Source organism: Porites lutea, chromosome 3 (assembly GCF_958299795.1).
Source record: "Porites lutea chromosome 3, jaPorLute2.1, whole genome shotgun sequence".
Lineage (NCBI taxonomy): Eukaryota > Metazoa > Cnidaria > Anthozoa > Scleractinia > Poritidae > Porites > Porites lutea.
In genome coordinates, this window is record NC_133203.1 from 4294529 (window position 1) to 4316583 (window position 22055).

Consider the following 22055-nt stretch of genomic DNA (forward strand, 5'->3'; position numbering starts at 1 on the left):
CCGGATTTTTCTGTTAAATGGTATGCACCCCTGGGGAAAACATCCGAGGCCAAAGATTAGCAAAACAACAACTTTGCACGTGCATCACGCTTTTTCGGGCATTTTCGTTGCCATCGATGCACGACTACAGCGTGAAACTACCTAATTTCACGTCAGTTTATGCAGAACTTGAACACTGACAAGACAACGATTTTCCTTCTCTTTTCATGAACTTAGATAGAATCTTGCAGAATTCAACTCCAGAAAAACTCGCCAACATTTTATAAACTGAAGCCGAGGGTAAAAGAACAGCGTTGATGTTTAAAACAGCGCGAACTCACATTTTAAGTGAAGGTTGTTGTGTGGCAACTGCCGCCTTGATTAAAACCGTAGAAGCTAGACGGGAGGAGAAATTGTTGGAGGGAAGATTTACATCTATGGACAAAGTGGGAAAATGGTAAGAGCAGTTTGCGTCTTTTCCTTCCGTTAGTTATTATCATTTGTCGATAGAATAATGTGGTTTTCGTTGTTATATAATATGACACGGTTTTGAAACGAGTTTCTAACCGGCCAACACTTCAACACTTCTGTTCATTTTCGGCTCAATATTTCTTTCGTTGGCTTTTCTAAACTTAATTTCTCACTAATGTCCATATACTGTGATATCAAAGCTGTAACTAATACCATGCATTTGATTGATCGTTTCCAAGAATGTCGTTGATCCATGCCTGTCGATATTGGTCAGCTTTTTTAACCCTTTCTGTATATTTTCTTTGTGCAGTGGTTTCTGCAAAAAAAGAAAAAGGAAAAAGCATGTTAGAAATACGTAATGTTAATTGTACCAAATGAAATTAATGAATTTGAACCGAAAAAAATTGATGCGAAATTCTCTTTTCCCGCACACCACATTTTGGGTAAATTTGTTTTGAACAGACGCGAATAGCTGTCGCCATTTGCTCGCTTGAATTTGTTATTGCTTATACAACTTAATATTCCAGCGGGCGGTTAAGTTGCACTACAACTCGCCCGATCTCCGTAATGCAATATTTTCCCCTCAAAAGTTTGCATAGGGATTTGTTTACAGTTTTTCAAAAGCGTTTGTTAGTCTTAAGAGAAATTGAAAACACTACTTATGGAAATTTTGTGGGGAACGTGACAGTCTGGTATTCACCATTTTCATATAGACTATAATGCACCCCCCAAATTTTGCATAACCATATCCTTCGATTTCTCTTGGGACGACTGTAATATCCTAGACTGAATTGGAGACAATGCTGACTCAAAATTTGAGAGGTAAGTAAGGTGCATTTTGGTGTATGTGAAAATGATGAATGCTGCGAATGAATCCACTCCAACTGATTTCAAATACTGTTTGATGCAATGAAACGTTGATTGATGTCATTATTATTCAAAATGGTGACACGCGGGAAATTTAAAATCGAAAATAGGCGAAACATCATGTCCAGTTTTTGGTATATTAAAATTTCTTTCCAGATCCGGTCTGAAGAGAAATTTAAAGTATAACAAAACTAAGTCTTAGGCTTAGACTTTGCCTTTGGTTTCAAATTATCACAAAGCTATGGACCTGCCACCTTTGCACTCACTTTAGGAACGTCATGTGGTATAAAATTTGCCAATACGAGTTATCGCAGTCGAGTCTTTATATTCTATCAAAATGAGACGACAATTTACAGAGTTTGACTAATAGTCGCGGGTCGCGGGTCCAAAGTCGCGGTCGCGGGTCCAATGTCGCGGTCGCGGGTCCAAAGTCGCGGTCGCGGGTCCAATGTCGCGGTCGCGAGTCCAAAGTCGCGGTCGCGGGTCCAATGTCGCGGCAGGGGAAAATGATTTGGAGTTCGAGGTAACTGAGTGAAAACGAGTGATATGAAAAAAATATAAAGGGAAAAAAATCGTTTTTATGCATGATACTCTACGTTAACCAATTTACAGGTTACGGATGTTAGAGTCAACAAAAAAATGTCTGAAGAAAAGACCTAAAAGAAAAAGCTGGCCGACTTTTGTGTTCACCGCAAGTTCATTTTGTTTTCTCTCTATCGGGCCCAGTTATGTGTAAATTAAGCTTTGAATATACTTATGCATAACAGTATCTGATAAAAAAGTTACCATAAGTTACCATTACTTTTTTCTTGTTTATGAATTGCTCACAAATGCTTAGGAGTTCATTTACTGAAAAATATGCGATACACTTCATAGACTACAGATTATAAACGTTACAACAACTTAAAGCCTTTTTTTAAAAAAAGCGAACTCGGGCTCAAAAAGCTACGAGTCTGTCGGTAGAAGAAACGAGAACTCTTATATTTAACAAATGTTTTCGGCAAAACTGAAAGAAAATGTAAATAGGCGCATGAAACTTCATTCAAGCGGTATTCAAGACATGAATTTAATATGGAAACAAGTAATAATCCACAGAAAGGAGTCTGTTTCTCGAAGCAAGATTTTCGCTTAATGCTTTTATTTTTACCACTGAGACGGCAACCCAGAGTGTTCAATACAACTTCTTGTTCTCTTCACCTGAATGGCAACCAGGACAACCTGACAATAGGAAGCTATTCAATGTGCGTCTCAGTCAAATCTTGAAAACATGCATCGTAATTAAGTGAGTAAGGGCCTCTTCATATGAGCCCGGTTGACCGGGCTGGCTCGGTTACCGGGATGAATTTTGCTTTGGGTTCATATGAGAAATTTCAGCCCGGTTTCCGAGATGAGAAAAGGTCAAAGATCCTGGGTACGAGTTCTGGCGCCAAATTTAGGAAACAAAGCAAACATAGCGAAACACAAAAATTTTAACTTAGCATCGGTAACTCTTAAAGCTGTATCACTGCAGTTAAATGGGATGCTTATGATGTGGAAAATACAGCAGGCAATGCAAGACAATGCCATCCGGACCGCCAGAATTCATCCCGCCGTTCATCCCGGTAACCGGGATGAAGTGTTCATATGGCAAAATTTCCAGCCCGCTTACCGAGATCTCGGTTGGAAAAACCGAGATCTCGGAAACCGGACCAGCCCGGTCAACCGGGCTCATATGAAGAGGCCCTAGGTGTGTAAGGAAATAATAACGCCCGATATCATGAAGCTGAAAAAGAAAGTAAACCAGACACTGAAAACGGTAAGTTATCAACTCCACCAGAGCTCAGAAAAGACAATAGATTAGGTAAGTAATTCCAGATTCCAGGTACTGGATTCAAGTCTCAGTAGAACCAAGAGACTATGATCTATTCTCTCTTGGTAGAACTTGGATTCCGGATTTCAATCGTTAGTGGGAACAAACTTCTTTCTGTGGACAAGAGAGGATAAAGCTCGAGCTTTATCCCATATTGCTGTGTATTATTACTTGTTTCTATATTAAATTCATACCTTGAATACCCGCTTGAATGTACTTTACTGGCACTTCAAGCCCAACGTCTCTCCTCCTCTTTCCAGTTACTTGTGCAAAGAGTTTATTTTGGGAGTTTGCGACCAGGAAGTTTCTCAACAAGCGTTTTCTTTATTTTTGCCGAAAACATTTGTTAAAATTGAAACAGTTCTCGTTTCTTCTACCGACAGACTCGTAGCTTTTCGAGCCCGAGTTAGCCTTTTTTAAAAAAGGTTTTATAAGTTGTTGTAACGTTTATAATTTATAGTCTATGAAGTGTATCGCACATTTTTCACCCCTAAGCATTTGTGAGCAATTCATAGACAAGAAGAAAACAATGGTAACTCATGGTAACATTTTTTATCAGAAACCGTTACGCATAAGTACATTCAAAGCTGAATTTATAGATAACTGGGCCCGATAGAAAGAAAACAAAATGAACTTGCGGTGAACACAAAAGTCGGCCAGCTTTTTCTTTTAGGTCTTTTCTTCAGACATTATTTTGTTGACTCTAACATCCGTAACCTGTAAATTGGTTAACGTAGAGTATCATGCATAAAAACGATTTTTTCCCTTTATATTTTTTTCATATCACTCGTTTTCACTCAGTTACCTCGAACTCCAAATCATTTTCCCCTGCCGCGACATTGGACCCGCGACCGCGACTTTGGACTCGCGACCGCGACATTGGACCCGCGACCGCGACTTTGGACCCGCGACCGCGACATTGGACCCGCGACCGCGACTTTGGACCCGCGACCGCGACATTGGACCCGCGACCGCGACTTTGGACCCGCGACCCGCGACCCGCGACCCGCGACCCGCGACTATTAGTCAAACTCCAATTTACATGTAATAGTCGTGCAAAAAGTACAGTTCATTATTGTTTGCTGTGAGGGCATATAAGGTCGCTACTGCATCAAAAGAGGTAACAATGATCACTTCCAACCATAACTTAATATACACTTAATGTCAGATCCCGAGGGAAACAGTTTTTCCTGCCTTCTGTCACACCACTTTCCACCATTCTTTGATCATGAGCTGTACTGTATTCGAAGCGGGATACATTGCTTAATGTATCAGAATCGGGATACATTTGATTTTAATCAAGGCCACGTGACCAAGAATCAACTAATGGCAGTCCCTGTTTAGTTGAGTGAAAGTCTAGGAATATAACAATATATTGTAAACAAACTCGATAGCGTTTTCTTGCATCGGCAAATTTTTTCACTTGTTTGTCCCCTGGGAAACCACATGACATTTCTATAATTTCGTTAGTCCTTGAGTGCGTGCAAAGAGGCGGGTATCGTAAATAAGGTCTATTACAAAACTATTACAATATTTGTTGAATGTTGTGATAATACAAACTGCAACAGCATGAATACATTTATACGTACTCATTCTTAGTCCCTCTGTTCTACTCTATAGCAATATAAGGCAACATAAACGGTCATAACACGCTGAATGATCACCACCTTGTAAAATTAATCTGCGCATGTGCGAGTTCAACATTTGTTATAGCGCTTCATTCCAATCCCGTCCCTAGAGCCCTTCGTTTCTTTTAGTCACGTGGTCTTAGCGGGGTGGCTTTGGGGACGAGCATGGCTTCATTCAGCCTCGACATTTCACGAAAGAAAAACAAAGTTGCGCCAAATGTTAAAACAATTTTATGAGGATCTGTAAAGTTATCCCGTCGGCGCGCAGCAAGCTTACAAAAATTGTTTTTCTCCCGAAAAATAATTGGAAAAATGATTTTTGTGGCCGAGTCGAGCCGGGGTTTAATTTTCAGCACAAAGTAACAAAAAGAGAAATTACCACAGTCTGTTGGAACAACTCTGTTATTTCGGCGACTCGATTTTCTGCCTTGATCGGCTTGTTTTCGTGATTTATCTAAGACTCGCTCTCCAATGATAGAGACGCTTAAGTCATCATCGATCAGCACCGATGATTTGATCTCCTGAAGGTCGTTTGGTCTTTCTTCTTCTGATTGTGTTTCAAGACCAGGAAAAGGGTCAGTGTCTGGTGTTGTGGCACTTGGGCCCGAGGTCTCTTCAAATTTTTCAGCAGCTGACAGCTCTGCGCCTTGCTCCAAATTCTTACTCTGTGTAAATAAAAGAGATCAATTCAACTAGCTAATGCGTTTGAATTTTGAAACAACCGCAGACACTTGGCGATGCCACCATTGGTTTCCCCGCCGAATGACGCTTGAGAAACGAGCGCAGAAATTCCATAACGTGGTACTAGCCAGATCTGGGTAGTGCTTCTGATTGGTCGTGCAGCGAGAGAAACTTGCTTCAACCAATCAAAAGTACTACCCAGATCTAGGTGGAGTCACGTCATCAGTATGGCCGGTATTTCTGCGCTCGGTCCTCGAACGTCATTTCTTGGGGAAACAGGGGGTTTCGTTGCGAAATGTGGGAAGCAGTTTTCTCACGCTGGACTCGGCATATATCCTAAAGTTTACCTGCGTTTTAATTATTACGTCAGTCTTTTCCTTGGGTTCGTCTTCTTCCTCCTTTTGTTTGTCTGCTTGAGGTTCCTGTTCGGATTCTCCAATAGCACAAGAAACATTCAAATGCAGTTTTGTTGATTCACCACTAGATTTTTCATCCTCTGAGACATTTTCGTGAGTTGCACTGGCTACTGCAATATCTTCAACACTGTTGTCGAGCGCGTAGTTTTCGTGCCGATTTATGAGCTGGAAAAAAAAGATACGTAATGAAAATACGTCTCAGGCAAGCGAGCAAACATTGACGTTAAAAAGGTGAAGTAAACGGAGAGGGTATTTTGATCGAGTAACAGACTAAAGGGCCTGAAGATTAAAGACGAAGGATTACACGAGTTGCACATCATCGACGCTACTTGAAAAAGAGATATAAGTTTTTTATTTTCAAGCCAATAAAAACGCAGTAGCATTCATAAGCGGTGTGAGGTGGAGATAAAACTGACATGACCTTAAATGTTCAATCTGATCGGAATATAAAAGCCTTAATTGTTCAGGAAGCCTACTTGGATATCCTTTTTCCCAGGTGTAACGTGCGCGACCGCAGGTGGAAATCCGTCGTCATTCTCGACAAGTACTTTTTCGCCTTCATAAAATTCGTTCGAGAAACGGTTCGTTACACCCTTCAAACTTAATTTTTACGTTATGATAGAACTAGCGGGACATCCCAATCGGTGGAAATTCGCGGTGGAGATAGATAACACACGCGGGTTAAATAAAAAGATCTGCACATCCTTCCTTCGCCCTTCACCTGTCCTCTTGGTGTTTCAAGACCAGGAAAAGGGTCAGTGTCTGGTGTTGAGGCACTTGGACCCGCGGTCTCTTCAAAATTCTCTGCAGCTGACAGCTCTGTGCCTTGCTCAAAATGCTTTTTCTGTGTAAATAAAAGAGATCCATTCAACTAGCTAATGCGTTTGAATTTTGAAACAACCGCAGACACTTGGCGGAGCTACCACTGGTTTCCCCGCCAAATGACGTCTGAGAAACGAGCGCAGAAATTCCATAACGTGGTACTAGCCAGATCTGGGTAGTGCTTCTGATTGGTCGTGCAGCGAGAGAAACTGGCTTCAACCAATCAAAAGTACTACCCAGATCTAGGTGGAGTCACGTCATCAGTATGGCCGGTATTTCTGCGCTCGGTCCTCGAACGTCATTTCTTGGGGAAACAGGGGGTTGCGTTGCGAAATGTGGGAAGCAGTTTTCTCACGCTGGACTCGGCATATATCCTAAAGTTTACCTGCGTTTTAATTATTACGTCAGTCTTTTTCTCGGGTTCGTCTTCTTCCTCCTTTTGTTCGTCTCCTTGAGGTTCCTGTTCGGATTCTCCAATAGCACAAGAAACATTCAAATGCAGTTTTGTTGATTCACCACTAGATTTTTCATTCTCTGAGACATTTTCGTGGGCTGCACTAGCTACTGCGATATCTTCAACACTATTGTCGAGCGCGTAGTTTTCGTGCCGATTTATGAGCTGGAAAAAAAAGATACGTAATGAAAATACGTCTCAGGCAAGCGAGCAAAGATTAAAGACGAAGGATTACGCGCGCTGCACTTCGACGCTACTTGAAAAAGGGATTTTTTTATTTTCAAGCCAATAAAAACACAGTAGCATTCATAAGCGGTGTGAGGTGGAGATAAAACTGACCTGACCTTAAATGTTCAATCTGATCGGAATATAAAAGCCTTAATTGTTCAGGAAGCCTACTTGGATATTCTTTTTCCCAGGTGTAACGTGTGCGACTGCAGGTGGAAAGCCGTCGTCATTCCCGACAAGTACTTTTTCGCCTTCATAAAATTCGTTCGAGAAACGATTCGTTTCACCTTTCAAACTTAATTTTTACGTTTTGATAGAGCTAGCAGGACACCCCAATCGGTGGAAATTCGCGGTGGAGATAGATAACACCCGCGGGTTAAATAAAAAAATCTGCATATCCTTCCTTCGCGCTTCACCTGTCTTCTTCGACGCGTTTTCAAAAGTTTGCGTTTCCGTTTTCGTCGACAACGCATCGATCGATTCGCGTCCACAGTACCGTTTTGATGCGTTTTCGACTCTATGGGCATGTCGATGTGATCCACATGACATCATTAATTTCATTTTGATGCCGTTTTTAACCGTTTTCGATCGTCCACACTGATACGATTTGTATGCCCATTTTGTTTTGATCCACTGCTTTCAACAGTGTTTTCAAATCGATGCGTTTTCGGTGAAAACGCTCAGCGTATTAGCGTCGACGGAAGGCCAAAACGCGTCAAAATGTACGCGTTTTCAAACGAAAACGCGTTTGTGTGGACGGGGCCTAAGTCTAATAACGAGCCACTTATCTACTTGTAATGGAAAATTTATCGGCCCAACATGAGTCAAAAAGCAACTTATCCAATCACAAGCTCCTACCTCTAGCGGTTCGCAGATGTCGTCCTTAGGAAGCTGAACGTTCATTTCTAACTCGTCAGCCATCTCCGGGACCACTGTTATTTTCTTTTTAGCTTTGCTACGGACAAATGCCGCCAGTAATATCACCGCAAGAACAGCTCCAAGGCAAGAAAGAACTATGAGCAGTATCGGGGTCTCTGACTCAGCTGTGTGAGGAAAAGTTCGAGTTAAATCGAATGAAGCTCTTTGCAATTACACCCATCTTGAAGAACAATCTAAAAACTGTTCAACACACTTTATTTATTGCTTTCATCAAACACATACAAAGTCTGGTATACCCGCAGCTAGAAAAGGCGGTGAAAGATTTTGACAGCATGACCCTCCTAGATGTGTGTAAACGACTTGCTCCATTTCTGTGCCGTTGCTGTTGTTCGTGTTGACACGAAAAGGTATTCGGTATAGTGTATACATAACTTAAACCTTATGCATGAGAAGCTAATTACCTTCACAACTGTTCTTTCCAGGGCATAAGGTAGTTGTAGCTTCATATCTCTCCTTTCCACCAAGTGGTACATTGTTTAGGAAAGGATAAAAATAGATACTTTCCTTTTCAGCGCCTGCGCAGCTCAACACAAACTCATCACCAGTCCCATAGCTCGTTATCGTCGTGGTACACTTTAGGAAGGTCATTTGTTGTGGTTTGTTCCTCGGCGCGTACTGAACTAATACCCTTGTCGGTTTCTTGTTGTCTCTCTCGATAACTTTAATGGGATTTCCAAAGCGATCTCTGAGTACCACCACGAACCCAAACGATCCTTTTGCGGTGGTATCTGTTTTCACGTCTTTCACTAAACTTTTCATGGCGTCTATCGGATCTACAACGCAAAACATGAGATTTAATTTTAGTCCTTTTTCCTGCCTCTTTGGTTAAATTACAATTGCAATACAACTTTTTTATCTTTACGTCGGCGAATATGTAATTCTGAGCTGGCGCTAAGTCGGGGCCCAGTTGTTTGAAGGCCAATTAGCGCTTAATTATAACCCAGGGTTAAATTTTGATCCGGTTTCCTTTTTCTTTTATTCAAAAGCATTTCTTCGAATAATTTGTTCTATTCCTTTTTAATGTATCCAATCGTCAAATTGTAGACGAAGAGAGTTAAACCTTTTAAGTATTGCTTTTATATCTTGATCCAAATTTCGCATTAACCCTGGGTTATCTTAACCCCGCTTTGAATAACCCGGCCAGAGGTGAATGCCTCAGAGGTCCCCACTTTGCAATTAGCTTCAAACTGAGCTGTGCAACGCCATTTCAGGCCAATGTAAATTATGCTTGTCAGTTCGATTCGTACAATCTATCATTATTGCTAAATGCAGCCCCTTATACGTGATTTAGCAGAGTCATAAAAAAACCCGTAAGACTAGACCTATGTAAAATTTCCCCCTTACCCTACCCTAGTATGTAGTAGTTTAAGTTTGAAGTTTATTGATCTTTTTACGTTATTAAATAAATTGGATTAAATTAAAACACATAACTATTACACATTATTAAACATCCTCTGCTCGCAAATAGCTTGGCTAATCGAGGCGGGCAGAGCAAAACATAAAGGAATTTAAAACAAGGAAGAAATTAAGGAAAAGAAAAGGAAAATAATTTTATATAAATGACACAAGAAGATGGACTGCAGTTATTACAGATACAATGTTACAAAATATACAAACTTATTTTACATTTCTTGTCATCTTAGTTCATCTTGCCTAGTTTATCAATTAAAGTAGGTGTGTCAACATAAGCATCCTCCATTTCTGAAATACGTTTATAGATTTTCTTGAGTCACATGACTTTGTTGTTCCCGCGTGCTCTCTTGAAGTTTCATTTGTTCTTTATAGAAAATTTTCATCCTAATCAGCATTCCATTGTTTCAATCAATTCATTGTTTCAATCGTATTTCCCCTGAGCTTGAGGCTGAATACAAAGTCCCCCTCCCCTTGGCTTTTCAGTTTCGAGAAGTCAATTGGACAATATGCCTATTGAATATTAATGCATTTTTGAAAGTTGTGTGAAAGCTTGTGCTCCTTCGCTTTCGTTATTAACTAACAATTATAGTGATATGTATCGGCTGACAACACAGACGTAACAAACATGAACAGGGGTGGGAGGATGGGGGTGGTGCTCCTCGAGTGGCTTTCTAATCGCCCCTATCGATGCCGGTTCATCAAAGATTACTTACACTGTATAAGAATCTTCCTGTCAGCCCACTCCACCAGTCTGTTACTCAGAGTCAAGCCAACCCGAAGCCGTGTATTGGGTGAAAATTCAGGGACATAGCACGAGATAACAGAATCCTTACAGATCCCCTGCTGGGTCTTTTTCGTTCCGTTTGCGGTCTGAAACCGGACAAAATACTGTAACCAATCTTGACAGGAAATACCACTGACTGTTAGGTGGATGTTTTGAGCCGGTGAAACCAATAAAGGGGTAACGTTTGATACTTTGAACGGTTCTGCAAAAATAAGCAAAAAAAAAACTTCTTAAAACATACAAAATGAGCACTTGTTTTTTATACATGCTTCTCTTATTAATATTAATTTATGAAGAGAAAAAGCTATCACCACAGTGAAACTGATATTGATATAAATTTAGCCTAGGAAAACAGCCGACATTTCGTGACGCCTGCCACAGGTTTTCACGCGAAATGACGACTGAGAAACGAGAACAAAAATTCCATGACGCGTCATTATCCGGATCTGGGTAGCGCTTCTGATTGGCTGAAAGTTTGCTTCAACCAATTAGAAGCACTACCCAGATCCCGATAGTGACGCGTCATCAGTATGGAATTTCTGTGCTCGTCTCGCAGACGTCATTTCGCGGGGAATCCAGTGGTGGCTTCGCGAAAAGTAGGCTGTTTTTCCGGGCTAATAGAAACTTCCGTAACATATATTTGTGAAGTTTAATGATGTTTTGCCATTATTGTTTCTTTGAGAAGCTATATCAAATCACTTGACAAAGCGTTTTATCCGATATCCAGAAATCACGTCGGTTAAAAAGAATAGTCGATTTCGCCTTGTTTTCTAACCCCCTTCTTCATGACCGGACAACAGATACGCCGGCTGCACCTCAAGTTTGATATATTATTCTTAGTAAGTCAAGTTGTTACACCTTTGTGTACAAGATCTACAAGACCAAAAAATTATGCGAAAACATTGTTACATAAAAGAGTTTCATAAAATGAGGTTGTGCGGACTTGGCTTGACCCCAAGTGCGACCTTAATTACTTAGACTCTACTAACCGTGCAAATAGAGCGGCTTTTTAGTTTTGAATAATTGTCCATCAACATCAAGAAAAAGAGGGACTCTGTCAGTATTTCTCATTGGTGGCGTCTCGCAGAAAATAAAACCATCCTCTTTCCTAGCCGGCACAGAAATGTCTTTAAATCTGCATTGAAGAGTGGTATTTGACGTCACATTCAGTTCCACACTGGTTTTAAGTGTTAGTGTTGTAATGGCTCTTATGGGAACAACCGCTGGCTGAAATGCTTGTATTTCCAAGGAGGAAGCTACGTAGATAGAGGGAAAAATACATTACGCACAGATATATTTAAAGTCAATTTTACCCCGTTACACACAAAATACGAAAGCCCTCTGTAAATTGAGGGAAATATATTGGGAAAGTCAAAAATGGTTTTAAAAGTTAACAATCGAAACAATAACTGAATATCGTAATGAAAAACTCCTATCATCAACAAACATCACGCCCGAATCCTTTCCTCATTCCTTCGTGCGTGCTGTGTGACTTCTTCCTCTGTGATCATGTTGGGCTGAAGCGGTTTCTTAACGGAGTTGATGCCCCACCCTTTCTAGGTTTTAACGTGCTATGTAACCAGAGGAACACATTTTTTACGCTCTTAGCTCCACTCGATTTTAAGTCATATAGGCATTTACTGGTTGAACCACGAATTAAAAGTTTGGCTTTAATTAAAAAAGGGGTTTATTTTAGAAAAATAACTGTACGTGTTACGCAGACTCTTTTATAGCACAGCACAGTGTTTTGCTGGCAAGGTGCAGAACGTACATTGATGCAGCTAAAGATCGATACCCAGCCAAGGCTTCTTGGCAACCGGTAGGCATTAAGTTATCAGCAGCGGATTTAGCCATGGAAATGCTGTTGATATGTCGAATCTTTTTTCCCAGTAAAACTACTTCAATCCGATTTAATCCCTATTCATTGCGATATGAAAAGCGGACAGGTTAAATTTTAGAAAAGATATCTTGCGCCTTCTATGTTCTACGCGTCGGCATCTTTCTTTGGGCCAACAGTGACCACTTATTTGCGTGGTCTGCAGAGATTATGTTGGCAAAATCAATATTATTCAGCGGACTTGAAAAGGTAGTGAATCAAAGACCGATGCATTCCACATTCTAGGAATTGTGCTTTGGCTAACAATCTAACCCTCATCTCCTATTTTTCTCATTTAATTGATTTACTTTTTCTTTTCATTACACCGGTTTTAATAGAGGGTCATTGATAGCCTTCCTGATCTGAGTTTATTTCGAAGTCAATCAGTGTTAAAGTTTCTTTGCATGAAGTTGCAGAAATATTTCTTCCGTTGATTTAACTCAATGGTACTACGCATGCGTCAAGCTACTTTCTTTTAAGATGTGTCCTCTAGGCCAGGAGTTTGGGACTCACAGAATGATTGTTCAGTAGGCGAAACTCGAGTAACAACTCTGTATTCGTACTGTGAGATTCGATTTGTGAACGATACTGCTACGACAGCTAGCTTAGGCACACTATTGATCTCTGACTCCAGTTTTCCTCACGCTTTGTATGTGATATGCTGTGTTTGTTTTTCGTATTTATCAACTCAAACATCAAACATCCTATGTTTGTCTCACAGAGGTATCATAAACAGCGTAGTGCCCCCGGCTACCAATGGAACGCTCAAATTAAAGCTGAAAGCTTTCGCCAGTAAGTCCAGAGACTTATGCCCATTTTACATCTTTGCTCAGTCCTGGTCTGCCCCCAAAGTCAAACAATAAAACACGAGGGTTTGTACACAAATGTGAAAAGTACACTCACATTCCTCAGAGCCGCACAATTTCAAGACCATCAGAAAGACGAAGGAAGCTCTCCTCCAACAAAGCGTGGATCTTCTTGTTCCAATCGAGGGCATGCTACAGAATACTTCCTGAAAATGTGGCCAAGCAGTACAAACAGCTGTACAAAACCTAGTTGGAGGTATGAGAAAAATGATCAGTGAAACGATTGACGTCCTTTTGCGTATGGCGTGCCATTGACACTGTAGTCAGTTTGAGATAACGTCACCCTGATGACCTCGTTTCAGCGTTCTGAAACGTTTCTGTGGATCATCTAAATGGATACTGAAATAACATAAAGCACGTAAACAGGATTAGAAGTAACAAAAAGCTAAGTCATGAATTTAGTTGCCCCGGCTACGGTCGATTGAATACCCAAACACAATGACAGCTCTGAGAGCAGATTATCGGAGAGAAACGACAGAACTTCAACCCCTTGTTAAGTTTGTGAAGACAGAGTCTCGGCTGCAATGTTGGCTTTAAGAAAATGACTCTTTTGGTTTACATACTTTGCTTGGTAAGTTTTAACTATCTAGAACAATACATAATGTTTATAACCTCGACAGGACGCGAACGGAAAGGTAGGAAACGGCAGGTGGAGAGCGTAACACGTCTATCTAATTTTCATCCGATGCGTAGCCCGACACCTACGAAAGGGTAACGCAAGCTAAAAACGATTTTCAAAGTTATCGCAGAAGAGAAACAGCAGCTAGTGCAGGAAAAAGATGCAGATGATAGGAAAGTACTTTGTAAATCATTCATTCAGTGGTTTTGAGATTTAAATTTGTGTTCTTATAAGTGCCGAGTCGACTGCTTTGGTTTGCTCCGGTTATTCTTTTGTTGCTGTTGAAGTGAAAGTCCAGAAATATAACAAAACACTTAATGTCAGGTCCCTCGGGAAACCAGTTAGTTTTGTTTTCCCTCGAGTCCTGATGGTTTCCTCGACTTCGTCTCGGGAAACATCAGGACTCTCGGGAAAACAAACCTAACTGTTTTCCTCGGGATCTAACATTAAGTGTATATTGTTTTCTGTTCTTCTGTAACAATTGTCATACAAGACGTTTGCTGCTTTGTTTGTTTGTTTGTTTGTTTTTTTGCGTTTAACTATTCTCTTCCACACATGGACATGAGATATGATTCTGGTGTACACATGCATGTCATTAGAACACACGGCGAAAAAAATATACAAAGTTCCCCAATTTTAATAAGGTTTACTAAATGGGGTTTCAAAATCCCTTTTTGTTGTTCAGTTACTGCTAGAAAAGGAGCCGTTGCCATTTCGTTTGTCATGTCGCCGTTTCAAGGCCACGTCGATTAAGATGAACAGTTACCATATGGTTAGATATTTCAACGCGTTGTCAACAATTACCAATATTCTGTCTTATCCGTATTGCACAGCTTACTGTTGTTTGATCTCGATTCTTCACAGTTTTCACCGCTGCACTTTTACGATCTAAGTATCGAAGTTATTGCTGGTTTTCAGTGTCACGCCGTTCAAAACAGATCAAAATAAAAATCAAAACCATTCGACAGATAAAGTCCAGAATCTGGGAAATGAAAGGAGGTAAATATACAAAGACCCTCGTCAAGATTTGGGTAGAAGAAATAATTCGTATACGAGATATCCGAGGAAATGTTTTACCCAAATTTATAGAGCTTTGTATGGAGACGCCATGCTGGAGTTCATCCAGATGAGCTCCAACATGGCGGACGGAAACCAACAGAAACATCTGTTACCGAGTTTTGCCACAAAAGCGTGAATTTAATCCTAGAGGAACTCACAAACATTAAAGTTCTACTTTTTATAATACTTGAACTTCTTAGATAGCAAAATTCCTCGAAAAAAGTCACTTTTTAACCTAAATGACAGCTCTCTCGGCCGTCATGTAAATGCTGCGTCACGCAAAAGCTTAGAAATTCAAGCGTACTCTATTACAAAACCAAGAACCCTTTTGAAGCGAAAATTTGTTTAAAAATGAGTTTTCAGCTGCTCTGATACACCATGGAAGTAAAATCTCAGTAGGATCGATAGTTTCGTAGTTTGAATTTTAGTGACGTCATGTGAAAATCAACAATAGAAACGCCACGTGCATAATCTAAGGGTGACGACACCCAGTTGCCAAAGTCCGGTTTCTTAATCACGTTCTTCAACAATTTCTGCTCACCAACTTCCTTATACGTTGGTCTATTCGAAATATCAGTTAGGTCAGTGATTCATAATATCGGACGACTGTGTTATTGTTTAATTTTAACACTTCTATTTTTGCGTGTCGCAGATTAAATTTCATGTTTTCTGCGCGATGCAAAATAAAGTCTCGATTAGCTCAAACAAAACAATGGTTTATTATCGATTGACCGTTACTTTTACTACTCCTACTTTTTACCACGAAAGTAAAGTATCCAAACATCGGACGACAAGTTGCAACATAATTGTCATCACGATACAGGTTACCATGGCAACAGCATAATTAGTACGGTTTATCTAAAACACTCTTGATTAAGGTAAAGCTGATTAAGTGCTGATAATCATTATTGTGTTTAGTGATTTCTATTGTTCTTTGTCAAATTTTGGAAGTCTAACTTTTGGTCGAGGGTATTTAGTCGAGGGTCGATTATTCCATGTCGAGGGTCCATTTTTTCAAGTCATTTGTATTTTTCATACAGATTAGCAATCTAAAAATCAAAAATGTAAAAAAAAAAAGAAGAAGAAAAAAGCGCTTTGGACAGACAAGAGACCTTTTTCTTTATCCACAGCCGCGACTAGCTCGTCACGCAACGCATGTTCCGATCAGGTTGCTTGTAAAATTTTTATCAGGCGGCCTAGCACGATTTTTTTTAAACTTTACTTTGGGTATTATCAACCTGTCCCTCAACTTCTAATCACTGTAAATTAAAAGACAAAATCACGAATCACGGACTTTCAGTTCCCGCTCTTTAACAGAGATCGATAGTTTGCGCTCCCGACGGATTTAGCAGTGAAATACAGTAACAAGAACAGTTCACGAGTCAGCGCATTTCGTAAGACCGGATGTTGCAATGATGCAATTTTTTCACGAAATCAAGGCAAATTTTGTTCAAACAAGAAGACGCCCGAAGGCGTTTACGCTGGATGTGTTGGTGTAAGAAAGAATTACCGTTATGCTGAATAGCAATGGAAAGTTGAGTAGTGTATGCAACAAATGTGTGCAGGAGAGACGGAGATGTTCTGTTAAGGACTAATGCGACCCTAATACACTACAGAAGATGAGTTACACACAAGGGTTCCTTTGCTACGAAAAACAAAAGTTACATCAATATTACCACCATACATGTTAAGAGTATGGGGTAGTTCACTTAAATTTACATTCCCTTTACTAATTTCCTCAAAAAATGCACTTCCATATTCAACAATAGTATGTAATGTATCATACTTCCAATAACTAAAGGGCTGCTAGGCTGCGCTCTGGGGCAAATTTCAAGGAGCTCTTTGGGCTCCCAAGCAATTTAACCTAAAGATCTAGATGGCCGCCCAGATAAAATTTTCAGGGAGCCCTTCGGTCTCCCAAACATTTTAACTGGGCTGCCCGTGCCTCCAAGTTGTTAGCCCAAATTAACAACTCAATGAGCTGTTAGTTAATTATTAAAAATTAAACAAATTATTTTCTAAACAAGTCAAGTAGAATTTTGTGAATATTTTTTCATGAAAAATCACATCTTTTGACCTCCTGAGCGTCCGAAAAAAAAAACTCGGATGTTGTCAAATGAAAGTAAGTTTTCGCGCCATATGAGAGACATGGGCAACGTCGCCGAATATTTCATGTTTTTTTGAATGGAAAAGTAAGATTTTGGTCTGTTTATGTATTTTTTTACACAAATTTTTGGGTCAAAAATAAGGGCACTATTCTTTTTACTCATCATTTTTATTTATGTTGAAAAGAAAATTCGCTCAAGATTGACTGAGATCCCGTGGAGCTTTCCGGGAAAACCGGCTATGATTTCAACGAAACCGCGGCCGCCCCAAAACTATTATCTCTTTTGAATAGATCATCATCTTGTTGGAAAGTCGTCATTTAAGCACAGAATAGAAGTATTTTCTTTTTATGTTATCGGTGAAATGTTCAGGACAAATAAGCTTTTTGTGGATTCGGTAACCAACTAGCTCTACTGTGACCGCTAAATTTAGCTTTTGCGTATTTATTTTTATTACGAGATACGTATTTTTAATACGTATCGCTTAAAAATGACTTGTCACGACACGAAAGACAACGCGGGACTTCATAGATTTATACCCGATTCTAAAACAATCACAATAATAGTCATCTCTTTTCTTTTTTTACATCGTATTTTACTGGAATAACAATTTTAAGTTAAGTTTGGGCCTCGCAGTCACAGCAATAAAAAACAGGTAAAAATATTTAATTGACATAAAAGAGCGACTTCCGTGTTTATTTACCCTGGGTGCCAGAGACTTTACTAGCGCGGTTTTGTCGGCCTTCGGCCAACACCGAAAATCCCAGGGTAGTGTTTATTCAGCGATTTTTTAAAATACAGAACTATTGTTTTGCGTCGCCGACCGTACTTTACGCCTACCTGTCAGAGCAAAAGTAACAATTTCTTTTGAAAAACTAACTAATGAACACGTAATGAACCATTCTAATTTGAAGAAAAAAGTTTCAATGTTATTTTGAAAAGCTATTAAAATCGAAAGCTGTGCAGCCTGTCACGTTAATAGTCAAGGATTGTCAGGATTATGTTACATGTGAATTCACGTGAAACGACCTTTCAACATCAACGCGTGTCCGCTGCCGGGTGTTACGAAAACTAAGACCCTCGAAAACTAAGACCTGAGACCTAAGGCCCGTCTTAGTTTTCGAGATTACGAAAACTAAAACCCCCTAAAATCAAGTCCGTCGAAATATGAAGTCAAATTGTAATCGAAATAGGCCTAAGCTGTCAAATTATCTTCTGTCCGATTCTTTCCACCGAGCTTTAGGTAGGCTCGATTACCAGCCGCTGTTCGGGAAAATGAGCCCACACTCATCAAAGACCGGACCCGGGAGACGGCGGAAATCGAGCCTAAGTTTTAGGTCGAATTTAACGGTAAATTCAGGGGTCTTAGTGTTCGTCGAACTAAGACCCCCTAAAAAAACAATCCGTAAAATATATATGAAGTCGAATTATGACCGTTCAAAGAATATAATCTGTAAAACAACCAAAAACTATCATCAGCGTGCTGACGATCGCTTCTTCTAATTACCTTATTATAGGAAATTAACGCTTGATGAAATTAAGGTATTGGAAATTAACGCGAATTTAATGGAAAACGACTTTCGAATAAAGAAAATTAACGCGAAAGAGGAGGTAGAATTTCTTAATAAAGGAAATTAACGCGATTAATTACGCGAAATCAAAGAAGAAGATATCGACATCACCGTCTGACAGCGACAACGATGATATTCATGTAAACCTTCGCCTTAGCTTTTGTGAAGATGAAAAACAAAGGCTGAATGGAAAGAAAGAAATCTTGTAGTTAATGTTTTTTAGGTGTCAAGAATGGCTGGACAGGTTCCAAAATTGGGGTTAAAATACTGGAAATTAAGAGCGCGGAAATTAACGCTGCACTTAATTAACGCCGCGGAAATTAACTCTCAACAAAATTAACACGACTTAAATCAACGCGAATTTTAACGATTCGCGTTAATTTCATGGAGCGGTAATTTCCTATAATAAGGTATTTGCAGAAAATAGAGCATGAAAGCCATTACCTGTGTATAATTGTACACTGAAAATATGCGTACCCCGCCAATTGGTCTCTAATTTTAGTTGTTTCTGCATAAAGATCGTAAAATTGGCTTTCCACTGGAGATGGATTTTTGCCTTCGTTGCTGGCTGACATGTTGCTGCGACCTGAATATATCATAATCGCTTCCGATCGTCAAGTGGTTAATTATCGGTTAAAAAAATAACACAAAATACTGGGTTTTTTCCCTTTTCTGGCCAGGCCATAGCCAGAAAAATGCTTTCTCAAAAAGGGCGAATAAAAGATGTATATACTACATTGCGTTTTTTTAAGAGTTTATTCAGTTTTATCGCTGCCACCCGGAGATCACCGGAAGCAAAAGTTACAATGTAAGGGGTAGTTGAGGGGTAGGTTGGGGGCAAAGGAAAATAGTCTGTGAGGGATACTGGCTGAAAACACTTATTTAATAAACCATGAATAAATGAATAAACTTCCTGTACTAGCAAGGCATCATCTCGAAAATTTTGCGTTTTAGAAAAAAAATAGAACAAACAAACAATCAAAACAAAACACCCCTTGGGGTTTGTTTTAGGTGACGCAATCACGGTCGCGGAGACAAAAAGGCAAAAATCCATCTCCAGCACGTGGAAAGCCAATTTTACGATTTTAAAGGATAAACAACCAAAATTATATACCAATTGGCGGGGTAAGGCATATATTCAGTGTACAATTATACGCAGGTAGTCTATGGCTTTTCGTCCTCTTTTTAAAGCCTCAATACTGATCAATGCTGATATGTCTGCAAATTTTTAGAAGACGGATCTTCAGCACGCGAATGATATTTTTTGAATGGTCGTAATTCGACTTCATATATATATTACGGATTGCTTTTTAAGGGGGTCTTAGTTTTCGTAATAACGAAAACTAAGAGGGGTCTTTGTTTTCGGAATTACGAACACTAAGACCCCTGAATTTACCGTTAAATTCGACCTAAAACTCGGTGGAAAGAATCGGACAGAGGAAAATTTGACAGCTTAGGCCTATTTCGATTACAATTTGACTTCATATTTCGATGGATTTGATTTTAGGGGGTCTTAGTTTTCGTAATCTCGAAAACTAAGACGGGTCTTAGGTCTTAGGTCTTAGTTTTCGAGGGTCTTAGTTTTCGTAACACCCGTCCGCTGCCCGATTTAACAACATTTTCTTAATTAGCTTTTTGATAGACATGCTACATATTGCTACATAAAAGTCGACCTCAACAGTTTTTCAGCCAGCGGAGCGTTCTTTTTAGGCCGCGAAGCGACCGAGGGAGCTACGACTTCGTAAGTAATAAATTCTAGACATTCTAGGTTTTTGACTGTAAATCAAGAAACCAGTAAGCTTTGCTGACGCAGTATCTTTACTCTGTTGTGCAATCCAGCCTGACTTGCACGTGATTGGATGCAGCCAATTAAAATCACACAATTTTTTCGGTATGGGCTCGGGATACGGGAAAGTTAAAAAAAACAAGGTAATTTTTGACTCCAAAGAATACGAAAGGAATGCGCTCCTGAATTTAAGACGCTGCACCGTAATTTTTAGGGAGTTATTATAACTCCAAAAATGGAGTAAAAATTTTAGGTACAGGATAACCCCTTTTTTGGGGTTATTTTAACTCCTAATTTAACTCCGAATTTGGGGTCATTTTTACTCCTGAAAAAGAGTTCTTTTTACTCCCAGTCTGGAGTTAAAATTACTCCGAAATGGGGTTACTTGTACTCCTTACATGGGTTGTTTTTACTCTTTTTGGAGTTAATTTAACTCCGAAAGTGGAGTAAAAATTTTAGGTACAGGATAACTCCTTTTTTGGGGTTATTTTAACTCCTCAATATCTGGGGTCACTTTTACTCCTGAAAAAGAGTTCTTTAAACTCCTTTTTGGAGTTAAAATAACTCCACGAAAAATAACTCCACTGTAAGGAGTTAAATTAGCCCCACTAGAGGAGTTATTATAACTCCCTGAAAATTACAGTGTGGCTGACTCGGTCATTCCGCGTAATAACAGCAACCTGGATCTGATTGGTGCATGAGTTATCAAATGCGATCTTGAACGTCACGTCCACTGTCCAGTGTAATCCAGTCTTAACTGAAGCTATTGTTGATACTCTTTAAGAGTCTGAAAACAAAATCCACACTTTTAAATTACATTTCTACAAGTTATATTAAATTGACCTCGGGTTGCAATAACCGATTGAGGGTGGAGAAGTACTGGTCCAACGTAAGATAATGCACAAATCTCTGAGCCGGCCCTAAACTAATGGTAATTACTCTTCCTTATTTGCCATGGAAATTGAGAAATTACTTTTCAATAACAAAATCACAGCTTCAAAGTGAACTTTGAACTGTTAGCCTAATATGTTAGTGGTAACATATTCAATAAGTTTCAATCTTCTCCAAGTTTGTCCATCCGTGCCTCCTATTGTATTTGCTGTGTTATTTATACTTTCTGTTAACCTTTTGAGAGGTTATTTTTATGTTTCACTCCATTTTGTCGCAAGAAAAATAGTGAACGAAGATAAATCACTGATAAATGTGTCGATGCAACAGTTCGTTACTCGTCTGCTGTTAAAATGCGGGCCAACTCTTTTCTTCCTTGGTTTTTACCACTGCAGGTTTGTTGTCTGTTCTGTTGTCGTGTCACCAGTCAAAAGCAGTTTTCCTCGCTGTCTGATGTCACGGAAGCCTTGCGTAAAGTAAACATCGATCTGGTCAACAGCCGGCTGCACAGTTCAGGATTACAACATGGTGATGCGACGATTGCGGGGGTAAAGGTTTCCCTCGCATTTCCTTGGCCACTCGACAAAAATGGAACCATGCAGTTGCCTAGCAGCCAGAGACTGCCAATACCAGATGTACGTGACTTTGCCAGACAACTATGGCGTCAGGTGGGGATTAATGGTTTATTGCCTCCTTTGCAATTAGTCGGGATTGGTAACTACGGTCTCTCCGTGGAGACTTTCCGGCTATCTTT

General features: G+C 39.8%; 1 protein-coding gene across 1 annotated transcript; it reads right to left on the reverse strand.

Annotated features, from left to right (window-relative positions):
* Positions 1–400: 400 nt before the first annotated feature.
* On the reverse strand, positions 401–19201 carry LOC140931457 (uncharacterized). Its single transcript, XM_073381270.1, has 11 exons — positions 19072–19201; positions 13311–13459; positions 11521–11787; positions 10461–10733; positions 8736–9107; positions 8254–8438; positions 7099–7332; positions 6613–6735; positions 5823–6056; positions 5174–5459; positions 401–766 (listed from the first exon to the last, which is right to left on the reverse strand). Exons 2-11 carry the CDS (start codon positions 13402–13404, stop codon positions 657–659), a joined length of 2178 nt encoding a protein of 725 aa, XP_073237371.1. The 5' UTR covers positions 13405–13459; positions 19072–19201; the 3' UTR covers positions 401–656.
* Between the last annotated feature and the right edge of the window lie 2854 nt (positions 19202–22055).

What these genes read in the sequence shown, in the direction of transcription:
- LOC140931457 (XM_073381270.1), bottom strand. Translation starts at nt 13,404, where the DNA reads ATGCCCTCGATTGGAACAAGAAGATCCACGCTTTGTTGGAGGAGAGCT. An exon ending in AAAGCCGCTCTATTTGCACG is followed by an intron (nt 10,734 to 11,520) that starts GTTAGTAGAGTC and finishes TTATTTTTGCAG; the next exon opens with AACCGTTCAAAGTATCAAAC. An exon ending in ACGTAATAATTAAAACGCAG is followed by an intron (nt 6,736 to 7,098) that starts GTAAACTTTAGG and finishes TTATTTACACAG; the next exon opens with AAAAAGCATTTTGAGCAAGG.